Source organism: Euprymna scolopes, chromosome 46 (assembly GCF_053919585.1).
Source record: "Euprymna scolopes isolate OS-2025 chromosome 46, ASM5391958v1, whole genome shotgun sequence".
Classification (NCBI taxonomy): domain Eukaryota; kingdom Metazoa; phylum Mollusca; class Cephalopoda; order Sepiida; family Sepiolidae; genus Euprymna; species Euprymna scolopes.
In genome coordinates, this window is record NC_136527.1 from 139,644,126 (window position 1) to 139,663,936 (window position 19,811).

At 34.3% G+C, this 19,811-nt stretch overlaps 1 protein-coding gene across 4 annotated transcripts in view; it reads left to right on the top strand.

The window, feature by feature from the left end:
- LOC145271186 (matrilin-1-like) overlaps positions 1–19,811 on the top strand; it is a 98,241-nt gene that overhangs the window by 58,247 nt on the left and 20,183 nt on the right. For all 4 annotated transcript variants that reach the window (XR_013865735.1, XR_013865734.1, XM_080126722.1 and 1 more), the window contains 2 exons: positions 1,143–1,291; positions 14,514–14,955. Coding sequence is in view for 2 of the 4 variants with exons in the window: in XM_080126722.1 (XP_079982848.1) it covers positions 1,143–1,291; positions 14,514–14,955 (591 nt within the window). In the remaining 2 variants the exon portion in view is untranslated. The remainder of the gene's footprint in view (positions 1–1,142; positions 1,292–14,513; positions 14,956–19,811) is intronic.

The following is a 19,811-nucleotide window of genomic DNA, read 5'->3' on the forward strand; positions in this document are numbered from 1 at the left end:
GCTTAATGCGGGTACTGGTCTCCCGCTTTATGGTTTTTTAAATCAGAGATTTGCTTCTCCTAGAAAGGTTGCCTTCACCACGGCTTACGTGAGCCCTCTCGACCCCAATACACATATACACACACACAAATATACACGGTGCGAATATACATATATATACATATATATACACACATATATGTACAAACACACATATATATATACATATATATATGTACACACACACACACACACACACACACACATATATATATATATATACATATATATATATATATATATATATATATATATTTACCAGTGGTGAAAAAAACGGACTAGAGTGCTCAATGTGTAGTCAGAGCAGTATATAGGAAATTTATTACTGTGACTCCAGAATGAGTTTACAAATTGTTTCAGCTAGAGGAAAATCCTCAAAGAGGAAAAAATCCAACTAGCATCGTCAGAATTCATAGATGGATTCTGATGATGCTAGTTGGATTCTTTTCCTCTCTTTGAGGATTTTCCTTGCTTTTTTTAATAATTCCGTAATATTCAGGTAATTTTAACTGCATAGTTTAGGAGATACCGTTGTAATTTATTAGAATTGACAAAAAAATCAGTTGAAACCGTTGTTTTTTATCTGAAAAATCAATTTATCGACTACAAAATCATATCCCAATAATGTAGAAGCACCCATTTTTTCAGATTTTGACCCTTTAAAAATTATTAAAACTAACTCTAACTCTAATCTAATCCTAACCCTAACCTAACCCTAACCTTACCTAAAAGTTTTTTTCACTAATGCGATTCACTACTGCCTGCCTCCTGAAACCCACCAGCAACGAACTTCACTCCCAGTCTCCAGCGCTTCCAGCTCACTCCAGTGGCTTCCAGCTCACTCCAGCGGCTTCCTGCTCACACCAGTGGCTTCCAGCTCACTCCAGCGGCTTCCTGCTCATTCCTGCAGCCTTCCAGTCTTTGGTGCCTCCAGCTTGCTCCAGCGCCCACACCTAAACCCTGAACCTAACCCAAACTCTGAACCTACCCTAACCCTAACCTAAACCCTAACCCTAATCCTTTAAAACAACCTTTTATAAATTAGATTGGCTATGTGTTTTTACGGTAATTTCTATTTACTGCTTTTTTGTCTTATATTTCAGTCAGGCAATTGATTTGTACAGGAACACCGGTAGACATCGTGTTCATTCTAGATGGGTCAAAAAGCATTGCTAGCCAAGACTTCAAGGAAGAATTGGAATTTGTCTCCTACCTGGTTAAAAACAGCGACATTGGCTTGGGTCCTGAACAGGTGCGTATACCTTAACTCGCTACAAGAAAAAATAATGAAATGAATGGAAAGAAGGAAACAAAACTCAATTGCTGAATAAAATAAACGTGTCGTTTATTTTATGTCGAAAATAAAGGGTTTAGGTGAAACAAGTGTTCATTCAGTTGTTGACGATTACGTGCGTGGAAAAGAAGGAATGAAGTAGTGGAATGAGAAATGGCAGTCCAGCATGTAGAAAGGGAAAGAGAGAGAGAGAGGGTTAACCTCAGTAAAGCCGCGCGCACATGGTGGTACTTGTCCACGTGGAAATGTCTTCAAGCCAAGAGCTGTGGACGCGAACTTGTCTGGTTGACGAACCAAGGTAAAAGGGAAGAAAGAGTGAGAAAGTCAATCCAGTTCATGGAGAGAGAAAGCGTATAAAGTGTACGTACTGTCTGTTAGCTCTTGCCCCACATACAGTAGCAGAGGACGTGACGTGCGCGGGCGCACGCGCCCCGAAAGGGCGTGCACTTGATCCGTCGACCGTTTAGGTCGGAAGTTGGTTCAAAAAGGGAGCAAAAGCTTAGGTTTCTTGCTTTTATAGTTGTTTCCGGGGTTCTTTGCACTAATGTGGATTTCCTTCAAAATGGAAGTGACGTTGCCCATGTGTGGGTACATGTGCGCGTACATGTGTGTGTGTGTGTGTGTGTGTGTGTGTGTGTGTGTGTGTGTGTGCGTGCGCATGAATATGAGTGTATGACAAGAAAAGTGGCTTCAAATATGAACGCGTGTTTTTGTGGGAGACTAGAAAAGGCACGGGCAATACTCCCCTTCCCAGGGGGAAAAATATGCAGTGTATATATATATATATATATATATATATATATATATATATATATATTAAATAAGTAATGTTTTGAGCAATTAACTTTTCGTCCTATTTTGTTGCTCTTGGTGTGGTTGTTTAAATAAACGGAGTGTGTTCGTAACAAAAAGGTATTTACTTACACGTGGAAAAAGCGTTTACTCTTTTTTTAGGCTGACATTTCCTTCTTTGTTTTTTTGTGCTGACATGTGCAACGAGTTGCTTGGATAATGAAGTGAATTGTTCATTTGGAAGGAAAATTTTTGTTTGTGCTGACGTTGTCTGACGTTGCCGGTGCCTTCGTAAGTGAGTCTGCAGTAGTGTGTGTATATTGTCTGCACGAGCGCTAGTTGCGCATTTGTTTGTGTTGAACGGGGTGTCCAATTGATGGCTTTTAACGAAACTTCCAGTTGTGAGTTTATCAGTGTGCATAGTTGCATTAGCAGTGTCAGAAATTTCGTGAAAATAGTGAATAATTCCACCCCATCTTTCCAAGCTTATAACTCCTCGAAAAATGTAATTCAAGCCCTAATTTTTTTTTTCAATTAAAGGAGTAAGGACCAAGGTTTTATTTAAAAAAAAAAACAAAACAAAACAATGTGTTTTTTTTTTTTTTAAAAGGTTTTAAACTTCGGACTTTACAGGTAAATTTCTAAAAAACTGATTTTTTTTTTGTTTTAAATTTGAATATATTATTTATTGACCTTTTCTCTTCAATTTGTGATATATAAACCTATTAAACATAAATTAATTATTTACTTTTTAATAGACATTTCAAAATAAGAGGCGTAAATTATTCGACTCCCTATCTTTCTAAGCTTATAACTCCTCGAAAAATGTAATTCAAGCCCTAATTTTTTTTTCAATTAAAGGAGCAAGGACCAAGGTTTCATTAAAAAAAAAAAAAAAAAAGACAAAAAGAAAAAATGTGTTCTTATAAAATAAGGTTTTAAACTTCGGACTTTACAGGTAAATTTCTAAAAAACTGATTTTTTTTTTGTTTTAAATTTGAATATATTATTTATTGACCTTTTCTCTTCAATTTGTGATATATAAACCTATTAAACATAAATTAATTATTTACTTTTTAATAGACATTTCAAAATGGGGGGGGGCGTGAAAATGGGGGGGCGTGAATTTAAAAAAAACGTTTGTCTAAAATATTATATTCGGTTTATTGGAAAGAACATAAAATTTCACATTGACCCTGAAAATATCGTAAAAATAGAATCAATAGAAAAATTTTGATAGATTTTTAAAATTTAAAAATTTAAAAATATTGAGTTTAAAAATTGAAAAATATTGAGTTCGGAAAATTCATTACTGTTTTAAAAAAAAAATAAAAATATTTTTATTACTTTTAAAACAACTGTAATAGTTTATTTTGGAAGTATAATCCATAAAGAAAATAAATAACCCACTTTTAACAGAGAAATTACGAGATTTTTATATTGTATTCGCAGTTTCGTGTTAGGGGTGTCAAAAATTCCTACAAAAATTCTGATACTGCTATAGTTGCATCTCAGCTCGTATTGTAGATTCAACTTCTTCCTATGTGATGATAAGGATGTCCTGTAATTGTTTCTTTGTTGTTGCATCTGCTGTGTGGGAGGGAATGGGTATAGGCCTATGTGATTTTGCTCCTCGCGTTTGTTGCAGGGTAATGTCAGGAAACCGTGAAAAGTGTTTGTCAAGCTCGAATTTTTCTTTATTTTCAGTATGAAGCCAACAGCTCCGTGTTTATTTTTCTGCCGAGTTTCGTCATTGTTGTTCACTTGTTTTCCTTTGTTGAAATGTTCTTTTTTTTTTTCTTTATCAAATAAAACGCGCATCTCGCTCAAAACAATACATTTCAAAAATGTAGAGTCACCATGCATGTTCGTTTCACATCAGTCGGTCGCCGGTTTGTTGCAGGACTTGTGGATATAGAAGGACACACATGTTCCTCTCGCGTTCGGGTGTCACAAATTTGTTGAGGTGCGCAAAATAGGAAAAATGAATTGCTTTGAGGAAGGAACGAACAACGCATTTATTGAATTAAATGAACAGGAATTTATTTCATGAAGAAACAAATGAAAGAAAAGGGTACAGCAAGTGTTTAGTTTGGAGTGCGTCTTTTGCTGTTAACTGGTGAGAAGGAAAGTCTATTGTTGTAGAGAGAGAAAGAGAGAAAGTCAATCCTAGCTATGGAGATAGAAAACGTATAAAGTGTACGTACTGTCTGTTAGCTCATGCCCCATACATAGTAGCAGGTGACGTGACACGTGCGGGCGCCGAAAGAGAGCGAATAGTCTATCAACTGCTCAGTTCAGGAGCTAAGTCGAAAAGGGAACAAAAGCTTAGGTTTCTTGCTTTTATATTTCCGGTGTTCTTTGCGCATGTGTGGCTTTAAAGAGGAAGTGACGTTGCCCATGTATGCGTACATGTGCGCGTATGTGTGTGTACGTTAGCGTTTGTGTGTGTATGCGCATGAATGTGAGTGTATGAAAAGAAAAGTGGCTTGAAATGTGAGCACGTGTTTTTGTGTGAGACTAGAAAAGGCTCGCGCAACTTGAGCGTGCCCTCCATTTCATTTTGAGTCTGGTTAATCGTTGGTTTATCAAAGTGGATTAACAATGCCTCAAAGATATATATATATATATATATATATATATATATATATATATATATATATATATATATATATATATTAGTAAAACTACTTAGTAATAAATAATGATATTTATAACTAAAATATAAATTTCGTAGTTGAATTGTTTGCATTGTGCCACGACTTCTTGCAGACAATTCAACTACGAATTTTATATTTTAGTTATAAATATCATTATTTATTACTAAGTAGTTTTACTAATATATATATATATATATATATATATATATATATATATATATATATATATATATATATATATATATATATATATCTTTGAGGCATTGTTAATCCACTTTGATAAACCAACGATTAACCAGACTCAAAATGAAATGGAGGGCACGCTCCTCAAGTGCTTTTGAGTAATTTAGTGATTTTAAGTGATTTTAATCGTCTTTTAATCATCTTTTCATTTCATCTCACTATTTTCATTTTTCAATTTCATTATTTTTTTTTTTTTTTACTACTCGCCTGAGGATGACCAATGGATGTCGAAAACGTTCGCGATTATGGGAAATGTCTTTTTTCACTTGGAAACAAACGTTCGGTCGGAAGATGGTCCGACAAAGAGAAAAGGAGGATTACAAGAAAAATAAGCAAGAGTTGTCTGTGCTTTTTAATGAAACGTGCATATATATATATATATATATATATATATATATAGAGAGAGAGAGAGAGAGAGAGAGAGAGAGAGTTCTCGACGATAATTCTTGGCCTGAAGACGTAATCCCTCAACGCGTGTGATTACAGAAACATGTATGCGCATATGTAGCCATCAATGTTTGTATAAATAAATTTCATATACCTGCTCTGTTCACTTATTGAGCACTTTTTGGTAGACACATGTTGTTTCATTGGATGTACTTCTAGGAAACTAAACTGTATTGGCTATATATATATATATATATATATATATATATATATATATATATATATATATATATATATATATATATATATAATAAAAATTACAATAAGTTTACCAAGGTAATCAAAATGGTAAACTTAAAATATATTATAAATATTAAATAGTTAATATTTACAAGTAAAATAAACTCAGCCAGATGTAAAAGCTCAATAAAACCGAAAAGGAAATAGAGCTTATAATATGAACAAATGATTAATAAAACATTTTAAAAGACATCTTGAAAAAGAGTTAAAAACATATTCAATTTTAAAAAAGGAAGCACAAGATAAGTGGGCAGTCCTTAATCCGCGGAGTCTCGAAGAAATACTCTGCTTCTCATCAGAGGGCAAGAACTAGCAAAATGCAGGATCGGATTTTGCATATAAAAGTATTTAATGAAACTACAAGTAAGTCACGGATCTTACTTAATTGAATATGTTTTTGACTCTTTTTCAAGATGTCTTTTAACATGTTTTATTAATCATTTGTTCATATATATATATATATATATATATATATATATATATATATATATATATATATATATCTTTCTGTAAACATAAGTCCAAATTTAATTATGGCAATTTTGAAATTACATAGTTATTAGTTTTACCCTTTATATAGACATAAATTTTTTTTCTTTAGCTTTATCGTTTTTCTACATACTTCTTAATACTTTATAATCCTTTATTTTAATTCTTTATCTCTTCTTTGCATGGCCGGTTATTTATCTACATTTTCTGCTTTATTCTTTAAACTTTCCTATCTATCTAATATATCAATCTACCCACACTTTCATATCTTGTTATATTTTACTATATGCATTTACTTACTTTTTTTGTTGTTGCTTTTTCTTGAATTTGCATCCTCTCCCCTTAAATAATTTTTATTTAGTTTTTTATTTTTATTTTATTTTATACTTTATTTTTTATTATTTTTTTATTATTTTTTATTTATTTATTCTTTCTTTATTTATTAGTTATTTTCTATTTATTAATTAATTAATTTATTTATTTATTTATTTTCCATTTAGTTTCGTCTAACAACTCTTGCTGACATTTTTTAAGTAATGACCTGTTGGCCTATATTATTTTGCTCTATATATATTTTTCGCGCCTTTAACATTTTCTGTCTGGGTCATTTTGACTTTTGTTTCCCTTTATTTTATATTTTATGTTTAATTTATCATCACTTTTTTCTCCTCTTTCTCTTCCCTGATGTTTCTTATTTATATTTATGTATGTCTCGGAATATTATTATTATTATTAGAATCTTTTCCTTTTTTCCTTGTACACATTTTTGTGAATTATTCTATGGATTTCTGCCTTTGGATTATTATGGACCATCTTCATCCAATTACGGGATTTCCTTGGATTTTACTTGTACAAATGGTAATTCTTTTAACTTTCTTGAAGTTATACATTTGGATTTTACCATCATTGGATATTTTATTTTCCACCAGACTATCCATTCATGTGTAATCACCTTTTTCTTCACTATATTCCCTCTGCTTCACTTTTTTTGTTTTCAAGTAAGATCTTTGACTTACTTGTTGTTTCATCAAATACTTCTGCATGCAAAATCCGATCCCGCATTTTGCTAATTCCCACCCTCTGATGATAAGGAAAGTATTTCTTCGAAACTCCTCGGATTAAGGACTATCCATTTATCTAGTGCTTCCTTTTCAGATTAAATATGTTTTTAACTCATTTCAAAGTGTTTTTAACATATTTTATTAACTGTTTGCTCATATATATATATATATATATATATATATATATATATATATATATATATATGTCACTGGGTATCTGAAGAAATGTGTCAAGTCAAGAGCCAACTCTGCTTTGACTGTGTTCCTCTCTGCGCATCTCTTCTCCAAGAAATGCCTGCGCATTCTTTCTTTTGCCCTCTGAACATCACGCGGATATTATTTCTTAATTAATTTATTTTATTATACCATATTTCTTCAAACCGAAACATAATTATCAAAGTATACTTACGCAGATAGATATGAAAAGTCTTTATTAAAGTTTTTGCCTATTTCCATTCTATGGAGGCCAGGCGCGAACGTAAACCCCAAAATTTTATCATACCATCCCTATTTAAGTTAAAACATACTTATCAAAGTATTCTTATGTACATCTATATCAAAAAAACTTGTAAACGTTTTTTTTTTTTTCATTTTAATTTTTTTCCATACTTTGTGGACCAGGTGTGAACGCAGACCCCCCACCCTACAATTTTAATGAACCACCGTTCACCCAGATCAAACATACCCATTCCTGTGTCTCGATACATCTTCTATCATTATATATAAGTTTTCTACAATAGTCAACCATATAGGAGCCTATTCGTGACCAGGCACACACACACACACACACACACACACACACACACACACACACACACACACACACACGTTCACTTATAAGTCCCTATATCTTGTACACGACCTGACCTCAATTAAGCGACCGGTCAAGCGTTATGATTCTTTGATTCTACTTGAAGAGATATCCATTTATATACATGTATGTATGTTTATGTGTGTATGTGTTCGTATATGTATATATATGTTTATATATATGTGTGTGTATATGTATATATATATGTTGTGTGTATGTGTATTTGTATGTATATGTATATATGTATATTGTGTGTATGTGTGTGTTTGTATATGTGTGTTCATGTGTATATAAGGATGAATATGCACATATATCTCACCCTACTTCCTACCACTTACCACTACCTACTCTCCCTAACACTTCACCCCACTAAAAATAATATAAACTTCTAATGAAAAGGTTTCCACCAGACTTTGAATTATTATCGCTTGACACAAACAAATTTAAACAAGCACTTGCCCGATTCGGATATATACACAGCTATGCGGATTACCCAGTATATGGCTTGGAAATTATTACCAAACGGATGTAAAGAACGTATAATATGGATTTTACCAAGCAAGTTGGATCAACAAAAACATTCATATCCTTTTTCTACAAATCCTCCTGCTACAGAACTTCTGATAAATGTATTATTTTCACTTTGACTTTCCATGTCTCACTGACTTTAGCAAATAGGGTGCATACCTTTATAACTATTTGCTAATATTTTCTCTCCTCTGATGAGATGGTAGACATCGAAACCCTATAGGTTAAGGAGATTAATTTTCTAAAACATTCTTTGTCTTGCTTAGAATAATAAAATTTCTTTGATATGAAACTCAACCACTTCATTTCATTTCAATGAGAGTTTTTTGAAATTCATTGAATTACAATTTAATTTATTTGCTCTATCTTGCATATCGAGCAATTCTTGCTTAGATGGGATAACTTATAGAATATTACTGCCAGTAATATTTTGTAAACCTACAATCTCACGTTTACATAACCACTGATTGTTAAATAAAAACTACTCCGAAGTATATATATATATATATAATATAAAAGTGAACGTGTGTGTGTGTGTGTGTGTGTGTGTATGTACATTTCCCGACACAATAACTCTGTCAATATTTAGTCTACAGACTCGAAATTTGATATACAGGGTATTGAGATTTGGGAAAATCGACGTGATCTTTTTTCGGCCAAAAATTTGGAAATTAAAGGGTCAAAGTTAAATGATTTTACCTTTAAGAAATCGCATTATCCTGCGACAATTTTGGGTCTAAACACTTAAAATTTTAGATATAGATTCCTTGGACATGGATCTAACTTAATAACGATTCGAGCCCAAAACAATAAATGTCAAGGGGTCCTAATAGGGGTCAAAGTTAAAATATTAACAGTTTTTTTGTTTGTTATTTTTTCTTCAAACACCCGGGCAACGCCGGGCACCCATGTTAGTATATCTATAAAAGTGAAAGTGTCTGTGTCTGTCTGTGTACATTTCCCTACGAACTAACTTTGTCAATGTTCAGTCTACAGACTCGAAATTTCATATACAGGGTAGAGAGAATTGGAAAAACCTTTGTGATCCGTTTTCGGCAAGAAATTTTTCTGTTAAGGGGTCAAAGTTCAACGATTTGACCATTGAGAACTCTACCAAACTCTTCCGAGAATTTGGGGTCTAAACACTTGAAATTTTAGATATAGGTTCCTTGAACATGGATCTAACTTAATAACTTGATTTGAACCCAAAACAATAAATGTCACGAGGTCATAATAGGGGTCAAATTTAAAAAGAACTGACTTCTGCGGTCTCTACCAAATTACTCAGACAATTTCTGGTATAAACGCTTGAAATTTTACATAAAGGGTATTCAGAGATAGGACAAGCTTTTTCATCGGTTTTGGTCAAAAAATTTTAATTACCAATATATAAATCTATGTATGTATGTATGTTTTCATGTCTGCCAAGGCGACGGATTTTCTTAACATCAGTATCGTTTTGAAGTTCGACCTTTCAGACGACAAATATCGAAAAATCGGCTAAAACAGTAATATCTTCACCTTAAACTGGGCACTTTTCTACAGGGGGAGTCGCTTTTTTTCGCCGATATTTTTTAGGTCATCCTCTCCTTTCGATTGTCTAGCCTAAATTTTTAAAAATGTCACTTCCGGTTTGGCGGTGGTCGTAACAGCATAGGCGTCAGGTCTTTTTCCCCGTTTTTTTTCTCCTTTGCGGTACAGGTTCGAGCCTGCCTTCCTACTACCATTTTTTTTTTTTTTTGCTCAACATACACATCCAAACACCCGGGCAACGCTGGGCTGAAATGCTAATATACATATACATATATACATTTATTCTATCTATCTACCCATCTATATCTGTATATCTATAAAAGTGAACGTGTGTGTGTGTGTACATTTCCCTACGCAATAACTCTGTCAATTTTAAGTTTACAGACTCGAAATTTGATATACAGGGTAGAAAGAATTGGAAAAATCTTTGTGATGGGTTTTCAGCAAGAAATTTGGCTGTTAAGGGGTCAAAGTTCAACGATGTGACATTTGAGAATTCTATCAAACTCCTCCGACAATTTTGCGTCTCAGCACTTGAAATTTTATATATAGGTTCCGTGAACATGGATCTAACTTAATAACTTGATTTGAGCCCCAAACAATAAATGTTCAGGGGTCATAATAGGGGTCAAAGTTAAAAAAATTGACCACTTTTTTTGTAGTTGACATACACCTACAAACACCCGGGCAACGCTGAGCTGAAATGCTAGTATATATATATATATATATATATATATAATCTATCTATCTATATATCTATAAAAGTGAACGTGTTTGTGTGTGTCTGTCTGTGTACATTTTCCTACGAACTAACTTTGTCAATGTTCAGTCTACAGACTCGAAATTTCATATACAGGGTACTGAGATTTGGGAAAATCTTTGTAATCCGTTTTCGGCCAGAAATTTGACTGTTACGGGGTTAAAGTTCAAAGATTTGACTTCTGAGAACCCTACCATCTCCTCCGACAACTTTGGGTATACCCATTTGACATTTTAGATAGAGGTTCCTTGGACATGGATCTAACTTAATAACTTGATAGGGGTCTAAGTTTAAAAAATTGATGGCTTTTTTTTTTGCTCAAGATGCACCTCCAAACACCCGGGCAACGCCGGGCTAAAATGCTAGTATATCTATAAAAGCGAGATCTTTCTATCGATCCGGTAGATATCTCACTGCTGATGCAATTCTCTATCTATATAAGAGCCAGGTACGTCCAAGGATGGAATACTGTTGCCACATCTGGGGAGGAGCTGCTAGAAAGAACTTGTCCTGCCTTGATAGGGTTCAAAATAGACTTCGTAGCCTCGTAGGAGATGTCCTTTTCTCTTCCCCGCAACCTCTTTCTCACAGAAGAGATGTCGCGGGCTTGTCTCTGATTTATCGTTATTTTCATGGAAAGTGTTCGACTGAGCTTCAGTCTATGGTCCCCCCTCGCCAAACTTTCACAAGAAACACTCGTCTAGCTGTAAACATTATCAATAATTCCCCCCACTCTTTATCTGTGCCTAAACCTAAACGTAGATTCCATGAACAAAGCTTCTTTCTTAGAACTGCACGCCTGTGGAATTGTCTTCCGTTTTCCTGCTTTCCAGCTGACTACAATATGGTTGTGTTCAAGTCTAACGTAAATAAGTTCTTGATGAGCCGTTCCATATAAGTTATCAAATTTACCGAATTTTCATTACTAATGATTACTATAATGTCCAATTTCTACTGTACACTCTTTAACCCTTATCCTTGAGTGGCCTCTTGGCCTTGATAATGTGGTGATTCCTGTGTAAAAAAAAGTAAAAGTGTGTGTGTATGTGTATGTGTACATTTTCCTACACAATAACTCTGTCAATTTACATTCTACAGACTCGAAATTTTATATAGAGGGTATGGAGATTTGGAGAAATCTTTGTAATCCGTCGCTGGCCAGAACTTTTGCTATTAAAGGGTCAAAGTTAAACGATTTGACCTTTGAGAACTCTACCAAACTCCTCCACCAATTGTGGGCCAGAACTTTTGCTATTAAAGGGTCAAAGTTAAACGATTTGACCTTTGAGAACTCTACCAAACTCCTCCACCAATTGTGGGTCTGAACACTTGAAATTTTAGATATAAGTTCCTTGGATATGGATCTAACTTAATAACTGGATTTGAGCCCAATTTCGAGTATAAACACGTAAAATTTTAGATATAGGTTCCTTGGAGATGGATTTAACTTAATAACTTGATTTGAACCCAAAACAATAAATGTCACGAGGTCATAATAGGGGTCAAAGTTTTTAAAAAATTGACCTCTGCGGTCTATACCAAATTACTCAGAAAATTTCTGGTCTAAACATTTGAAATTTTACACAAAGGGAATTCCGAGATAGGACAAGCTTTTTCATCGGTTTGAAAATTTGGGTTACTAATATATGAATGTATGTATGTATATTTGCATGTCTGCCTAAAACTTTCGACATGCCGAAAAATTGGCTAAAAACATTAATTTCTTCACCCTCAACTGGGCACATTTCTGCAGGGGGTGTTGCTTTTTTCGCCGATATTTTCGAATGTCATCCCCTCTTTTCGATTGTCTAGCCTTCATTAAAACCTATGTCACTTCCGGTTTGGCGGTGGCCGTAACAGCAAAGACGTCACGTTTTTTCCCGTTCTTTTCGTCCTTCACGTTACGGGTTCGAGCCTATCTTCCTACCACCATACTACCATTTCTTTTGCTCCACACACCTCCAAATACCCAGGCAACGCCGGGTACCCATGCTATATATATATATATATATATATATATATATATATTATCTTGTGCTTCCTTTTTTTAAAATTAACTCTCTTTTCAAGATGTCTTTTAACATGTTTTATTAATCATTTGTTTATATATATATATATATATATATATATATATATATATATATATATATATATATACGAGCAAACAGTTAATAAAACATGTTAAAAAACACTTTGAAATGAATTTAAAAGCATATTTAATCTGAAAAGGAAACACTAGATTAGTGGATAGTCCTTAATCCGCGGAGTTTCGAAGAAATACTTTCCTTCTCATCAGAGGGTGGAATTAGCAAAATGCGAGATCGGATTTTGCATGCAAAAGTATTTGATGAAACAACAAGTAAGTCAAAGATCTTACTTGATAACAAAAAAAGTGAAGAAGAGGGAATATGGTGAAGAAAAAGGTTATTACACATGAATGGATAGTCTGGTAGAAGATAAATAATCCAGTGACGGTAAAATCCAAATATAAAACTTCAAGAAAGTTAATTGAATTTCCATTTGCACAAGTAAAATCCAAGGAAGAAGATGGTCCATAATAATCCAAAGGCAGAAATCCATGGAGTAATTCACAAAAATGTGTACAAGGAAAAAAATCCAGTAATATTAATAAGAGAAAAATAAGATATGCTTTTCACTCTACTGCGGAGACATACATTTTTATTTTATATATATATATATATATATATATATATATATATATATATATATATACTACCCGCCTTATGGTCGGGTCACTGGTGACTAAACTGCGTCTCCCACCAAACTTGTTTGGTGAGGAGAGTGGCTAGTCTCCCTGATGGATTTGAAACAAAATCTTTCAAAGGGCGAATGAACCCTTTTTCGGGTTCATCATCCAACTAGCGCCGTGTGTGTGTGTGTGTGTGTGTGTGTGTGTGTGTGTGTGTGTGTGTGTGTGTGTGTGTGTGTGTGTGTTTGTGTAGCGAGGGCTCCCGTAAGCCGTGGTGAAGGCAACCTTTCTAGAAGAAGCAAATATATGATTTAAAAAAACCATAAAGCGGGAGACCAGTACCCGCATTAAGCTGGTCTGCAGTTTAATTTGTTGCTGGCTATCTTGCTCTTGCTTGTTGCTGGATCTCAACATTTTGAACCGAGAGAGAGACTTAGCTGTCGTACAAAGCTAAGACTCTGTAACATCATCTTTGTATAGATACTCCCTCAGGCATTTGTCTATAAAAGTGGTCCTGTGGCGATGGAAAAGTTGTGACGCATGGAGGCTTGAAATGGTGGAAGCATGTAATAATTTATCTCAATCACCGTCTTCAATGTCATGCCTGCTTGAGCATGTGAATTCACCGGTAGGACTAAAAAAAAAAAAAAAGTCATTTTTGGGTTTATGGACTTTAAGTGTCTGAGGGAGTGGCACTCGTCTGACAAGACGTAGCAATCATCATCATATGCATACACACACACACACTCTGGCTTTATATATATATATATATATATATATATATATATATATATATATATATATATATGTACACACACACACTCTGGATATACAACAATTATTTGGTCATACATTATGAATATTTGTCAGTTTTTTAAGTTTTCTTCTTCATTATTTTTGCTTTAGGTTCGAGTCGCCGTCGTGGTATTCGGAACGGGAGTGTTTGTCGACATCAAATTGAAAGAATCCGTGAATAAAAACTCAATTAATAAAAAGATCAGGAAAATAAAACCTGCTATGAACGAAACTAACACTGCCGAAGCCCTCAGAATAGTGAGAGCTTCCGCATTCGGAAGCTATTATGGTGGTGCGCGTCCGGGTGTGAAACGAGTCGCTATACTTCTGACGACTAGCATCTCCACAAACCCAGCGGCGTCTAAGAGAGAGGCAGACAAATGCCGCAACGAAGACATTCAGCTTTTCGTCATTGGAATTGGTCCAAACGTCTCGTATGCCGAATTAAAGGACATTGCCAACCAACCGACAAATAAATTCCTTTTCCAACCAAAAAACTTTGAAGCCCTGAGAGACATCAGAAGAATAGTTACTCGACGGACGTGTAAAAAAGGTGAGGTTTTAAGCATCGCAAAAAATATGAAAGAGAAATCAGGTTGTTTTGACATTAGAAATGAAAATATTGAAAAAAAAAAAAAAAAAAGAAAATTTGCAAATGTGTAGTTTAGCGGTGTAAATTATTTTACAGACAAAAAAATTATAAAAACTATTAAAAATTAAATATATATGACTATCCGTGGCCCGTTGGGGTATATTATATTAGCCATGGAATTGGGGTATGTTATATTACCTATGGAATTAATGGATATATATATATATATATATATATAACACGGAAATTACATAATTGTCGATGCAATAATTTATTTCAACCTTATGGTATTTTCAAGCATCTAAACTAGACAATTACATTTTTGATACTCAAAAATGTATCAAAAATGTAATTGTCTGGTTTAGATGCTTGAAAATACCATAAGGTTGAAATAAATTATTGCATCGACAATTATGTAATTTCCGTGTTATATTTTTATGTTATTGCTCTGTTTACCACATTGAGCTCTCGTACCCGGATTTCCTCTGGAATTATTCCATTATAACACTATATATATATATATATATATATATATATATATATATATATATATATATATATATATATATATACTAGACTATGCGTGAGCCGTTGGGTCAGTATTATGTTATATTAGCTATGGAATTCATGTATGAGCGTGACACTTGTGACGTAAAGAAAATAGTTTTTTGTGACAGAAACATTTCTATGAAAGTATATTAAAATGAAAAAAAAAAAAGAATACAGATAGATTTCTATGAGTCGTTCTGTTTATAATTGTTTATTTTTGAAAAAAAAAAAAAAACTTACAGCCATTGAATTATAAGTGGTTTGCCATAACATATACCATAATACTTAAAGTTAAATTCAAATTTTGATATATCTTTTTATTTAAACGCGAAAATTAGTTCCCCAGTGTCTAACTTAAATTTAATTAAATTAAAATAGAAAAATAAAAAGTGATTTTTAATGTTTTTGATTCATTTGGGATTTTATCTGTTTTTGTTTTAATTAGCTGGTGGGTTTTGTCCGGTGTCCTTTTGTCCGATCCTATAGGTCTCTCTCTCTCTCTCTCTCTCTCTCTCTCTCTCTATATATATATATATATATATATATATATATATATATATATATATATATATATATGCATACATGTATATGTATGTAGACTTATGTATGTGTGTATATAAAGTTTCGAATCGTTCGGCTGGTGTTAATCGTGACACCCTGCACTGAAGAATCCCGAAAGGATGAAACACTAGTGTCTGTAGGTATTTCATTATTATAGTTAAAAAAAATAATTATGACAGCCCCTTTAAGAAATTCGTTTCTTATCGTTGAGCACTTTCAGTTGAATTAAAAGTCCGTCAATTTAGCTCTTATGACTAGATCATCGTATAACGATTGGATCACTGTGTGACTGACGTAATGAACATTTAAAATTAAATTGTTTAAAATTCAACGCTATTTCACGCGGTTAATGGTAGCCGAATGGATACGGTCTCCGCTAATCGAGCCAGAGATGTCTCGTGTCGCGGGGTTTGAATCGTTCGGCTGGTGTTAATCGTGACACCCTGCACTGAAGAATCCCGAAAGGATGGAACACTAGTGTCTGTAGGTATTTCATTATTATAGTTAAAAAAATAATTATTTATATATATATATATATATATATATATATATATATATATATATATATATATATATATATATACTTCGGAATAGTTTTTATTTAACAATCAGTGGTTATGTAAACGTGAGATTGTAGGTTTACAAAATTTCACTGACTTTAGCAAATAGGGTGCATACCTTTATAACTATTTGCTAATATTTTCACTCCTCTGATGAGATGGTAGACATCGAAACCCTATAGGTTAAGGAGATAAACTTTCTAAAACATTATTTGTCTTGCTTAGAATAATAAAAATTCTTTGATATGAAACTCAACCACTTCATTTCATTTCCATGAGAGTTTTTTGAAATTCATTGAATTACAATTTAAATAAATATATATATATATATATATATATATACTAGTCAGTGGACTATTCAAAATTTTTTCCCAATTCCGATTCAATTACCGATTCTGTCTTAAATTCCGATACGATTCCCGATTCCGATTCTTTTTCTAAATATTTAATTAGCGATTTGTTTTGGTCTTTTTATTAATTACTCATGTCTGCATATGTTTTCGAAAACAAAAAAAATTGCAATTAGTGTGCGTGCAATAGAGACATATATCAAATATTGTTATATAGTGGGATGTCATAAAGGAGATTGTATCATAAAGGGAATAGTGTCAAGAAGGAGATTCGCGTACGTGATCGTCTAGTTTCTAATCTTATTGTTCATGTCGTCGTTGGTGTGTGTTTGTGTACATGCATTTCTTAACATACCTTTATTCATGTGTCGTCGGTTGTTCCTCTGGTGTTCATCGTCTCTTGGAGGGGGGCTGGCCTGTTGGATGAAGAATTCACTCCAAGATGATAATTAAGGTTTTATGTTTTTATTCACCTCCCAGAGGTCGACACAGAATGGAGGTGAACCTTGCTTGCTTGATCGTACACGTCAGCGTCCTCCCCAGCCCAGGGGGGGGACAGCTGAAAAGCCGTCTGTCTTCTTCAACACCCGAAACCAAACTGCCAAGAAAGAATCAGCTAACCTCATCACATGACACCACGTCATCTGGTCAGCTGACCCTTCTTCTGCAAACGTGTCCACTGTCCACGTTATTCACCTCTCTTTCTTTCCCTCCCTCTCCCTCTCTCTTTCTCTATTCTCAAATAGAGACACAAAGAGAGAAAATAGAAAGAGTAAGAAAGCCAGAGAGAGGGGGGAGAGATTTTCTTTAACAATATCCGGGGGGGGGGTATTAAAGTTTGTGTCTATTTCCATTCTATGGAGTCCAGGCGTGAACGCAGACCCCACAATTTTATTATACCATCCCTATTTAAGTTGAAAAATACTTATCGAAGTGTTCTTAAAAACGTCCTTTTTTTAATTTTTTATTTCTATACTATGTGGACCAGGCGCGAACGCAGACCCCACAATTTTTATGAACTATCGTTGTGCCAGATCAAACATACCCATTTCTGTGTATCGATACATCTTCTATTATATATTTAATCAGTTTTTTTTTAAATAGTCAACCATACAGGAGCCTATTCGTGACCAGACACACACACACACACACACACACACACACACACACACACACATTCAGCTTTATATATATATATATATTTTATATATATATATTTTATATATATATTATATATATATATATTATATATATATATTATATATATATATTATATATATTATATATATATATATATATATATATATATATATATATATATATAGTGATGAGATAATTCCAAAGTTTTTCCGATTCAATTACCGATCGAAAACAGAAAATGCACTAAGTGTGTAGGTGGGAGGGACATATATTAAATACACGGGGGGACGGGGTTCTAAATACCTTTCTCGAATGTTTTCCTTTTAATCGATTGAAAATAATGAAACAACTACAAATGCATTTCTCGTTTAAAACAAAGCCGATTTGCATTTGTCATTAGTTGGCAAAATGCTATTTGAATGCTAATTGAAAATAATTAACGATTGTTATGCAAAATAAAACGGTATAGGAACAGAATAGTTTACAAAGCCCCCTCTCCATTTTAAACATGAGTTTCTAAATAACATAGTTACTATAGAGAAAACAATTCTTAACTTAAGAACGGATGTGAATGCATCCTTAACTATTCTATACATTCTCTTTACCAAAGAATGTTCATGTGTTTATCCTAGTCATAAATATTTGCCCTGTTATCAAACGCGTGGTGGGAGGTTGATGGCTACAGGGGCCAATCACTGATTTGGCGCCTCCCCCCCCCCAACGGCCGAGCGAAGCCGGATATGAGCGACGAAGTCGCGAAAAAATGCAGCTGGGGGTCTGGGGGCGCTGTAACCCCCCCCCCCCAGCAGGGTACGGGGCGGAGCCTCGGAAAATTTTGCCATTTTAAGGCTTCCAGATGCCCCCGTTGATGCATTTTTAGCACTAAAATGCATTACTTTATGTTAAAGAATTGCCTCATTTTGGCGCCCCCCAGAAACCTTGACTGGGGGGGGGCGGGGGCAGCCCCCCCCCTGCCACCACGCTAATGCCTGTTATTACTATTGATTTGTTTTTTTTTTTTGTTTTTTTTATTACATTTTCACCCCAAACAAGGCACATTGCCACTTTGGTGTAGGGGGCTACTATCAGAGGAAACAACTACTGGGGTACTATGTAGGGATTTGGGCAGCTAGATGTTGGTTCACGTTGCACTTGAACTTCTGCATGTCAGTACAGTTGGGGAAGCAGTGACCTGGAATGGAATTCCAAAGTCTAGCGGTTCTGGGGAAGAAACTACCAGAGTAGAAAGATCTTTTACATCTAAGGATCTCTACAGTGTGGGGGTGGGATTTTGCAGCTTGTCGGGTCTGTCGAGGGTGTTCACGTCAGAACAGGCAGGGGGATGCAACGTTTCGTCGATGAGACAGAGGCTGAAGCTTAGATGCCAGTTCAGGGCCTATCAGATTTGTGACTCTCTTTTTAACCCTGTCAAGGAGCGAGAGACTAGTAGCCGATGCACCGGCCCAAATATGACAGCAATACTCCATACATGGGCGAATGGTTGCCTTATAGAGGTACAGGATACTTTCGGGTGTTAGTAGTTTTCTAGCACGGTAGAGAGAGCCCACCTTCCTTGCAGCGGCCCTGGCAATGCCCTCGATGTAATTGTTCCAACTCATGTTTCCTGTGAACGTTAGGCCAAGGAGCTTGAAAGACA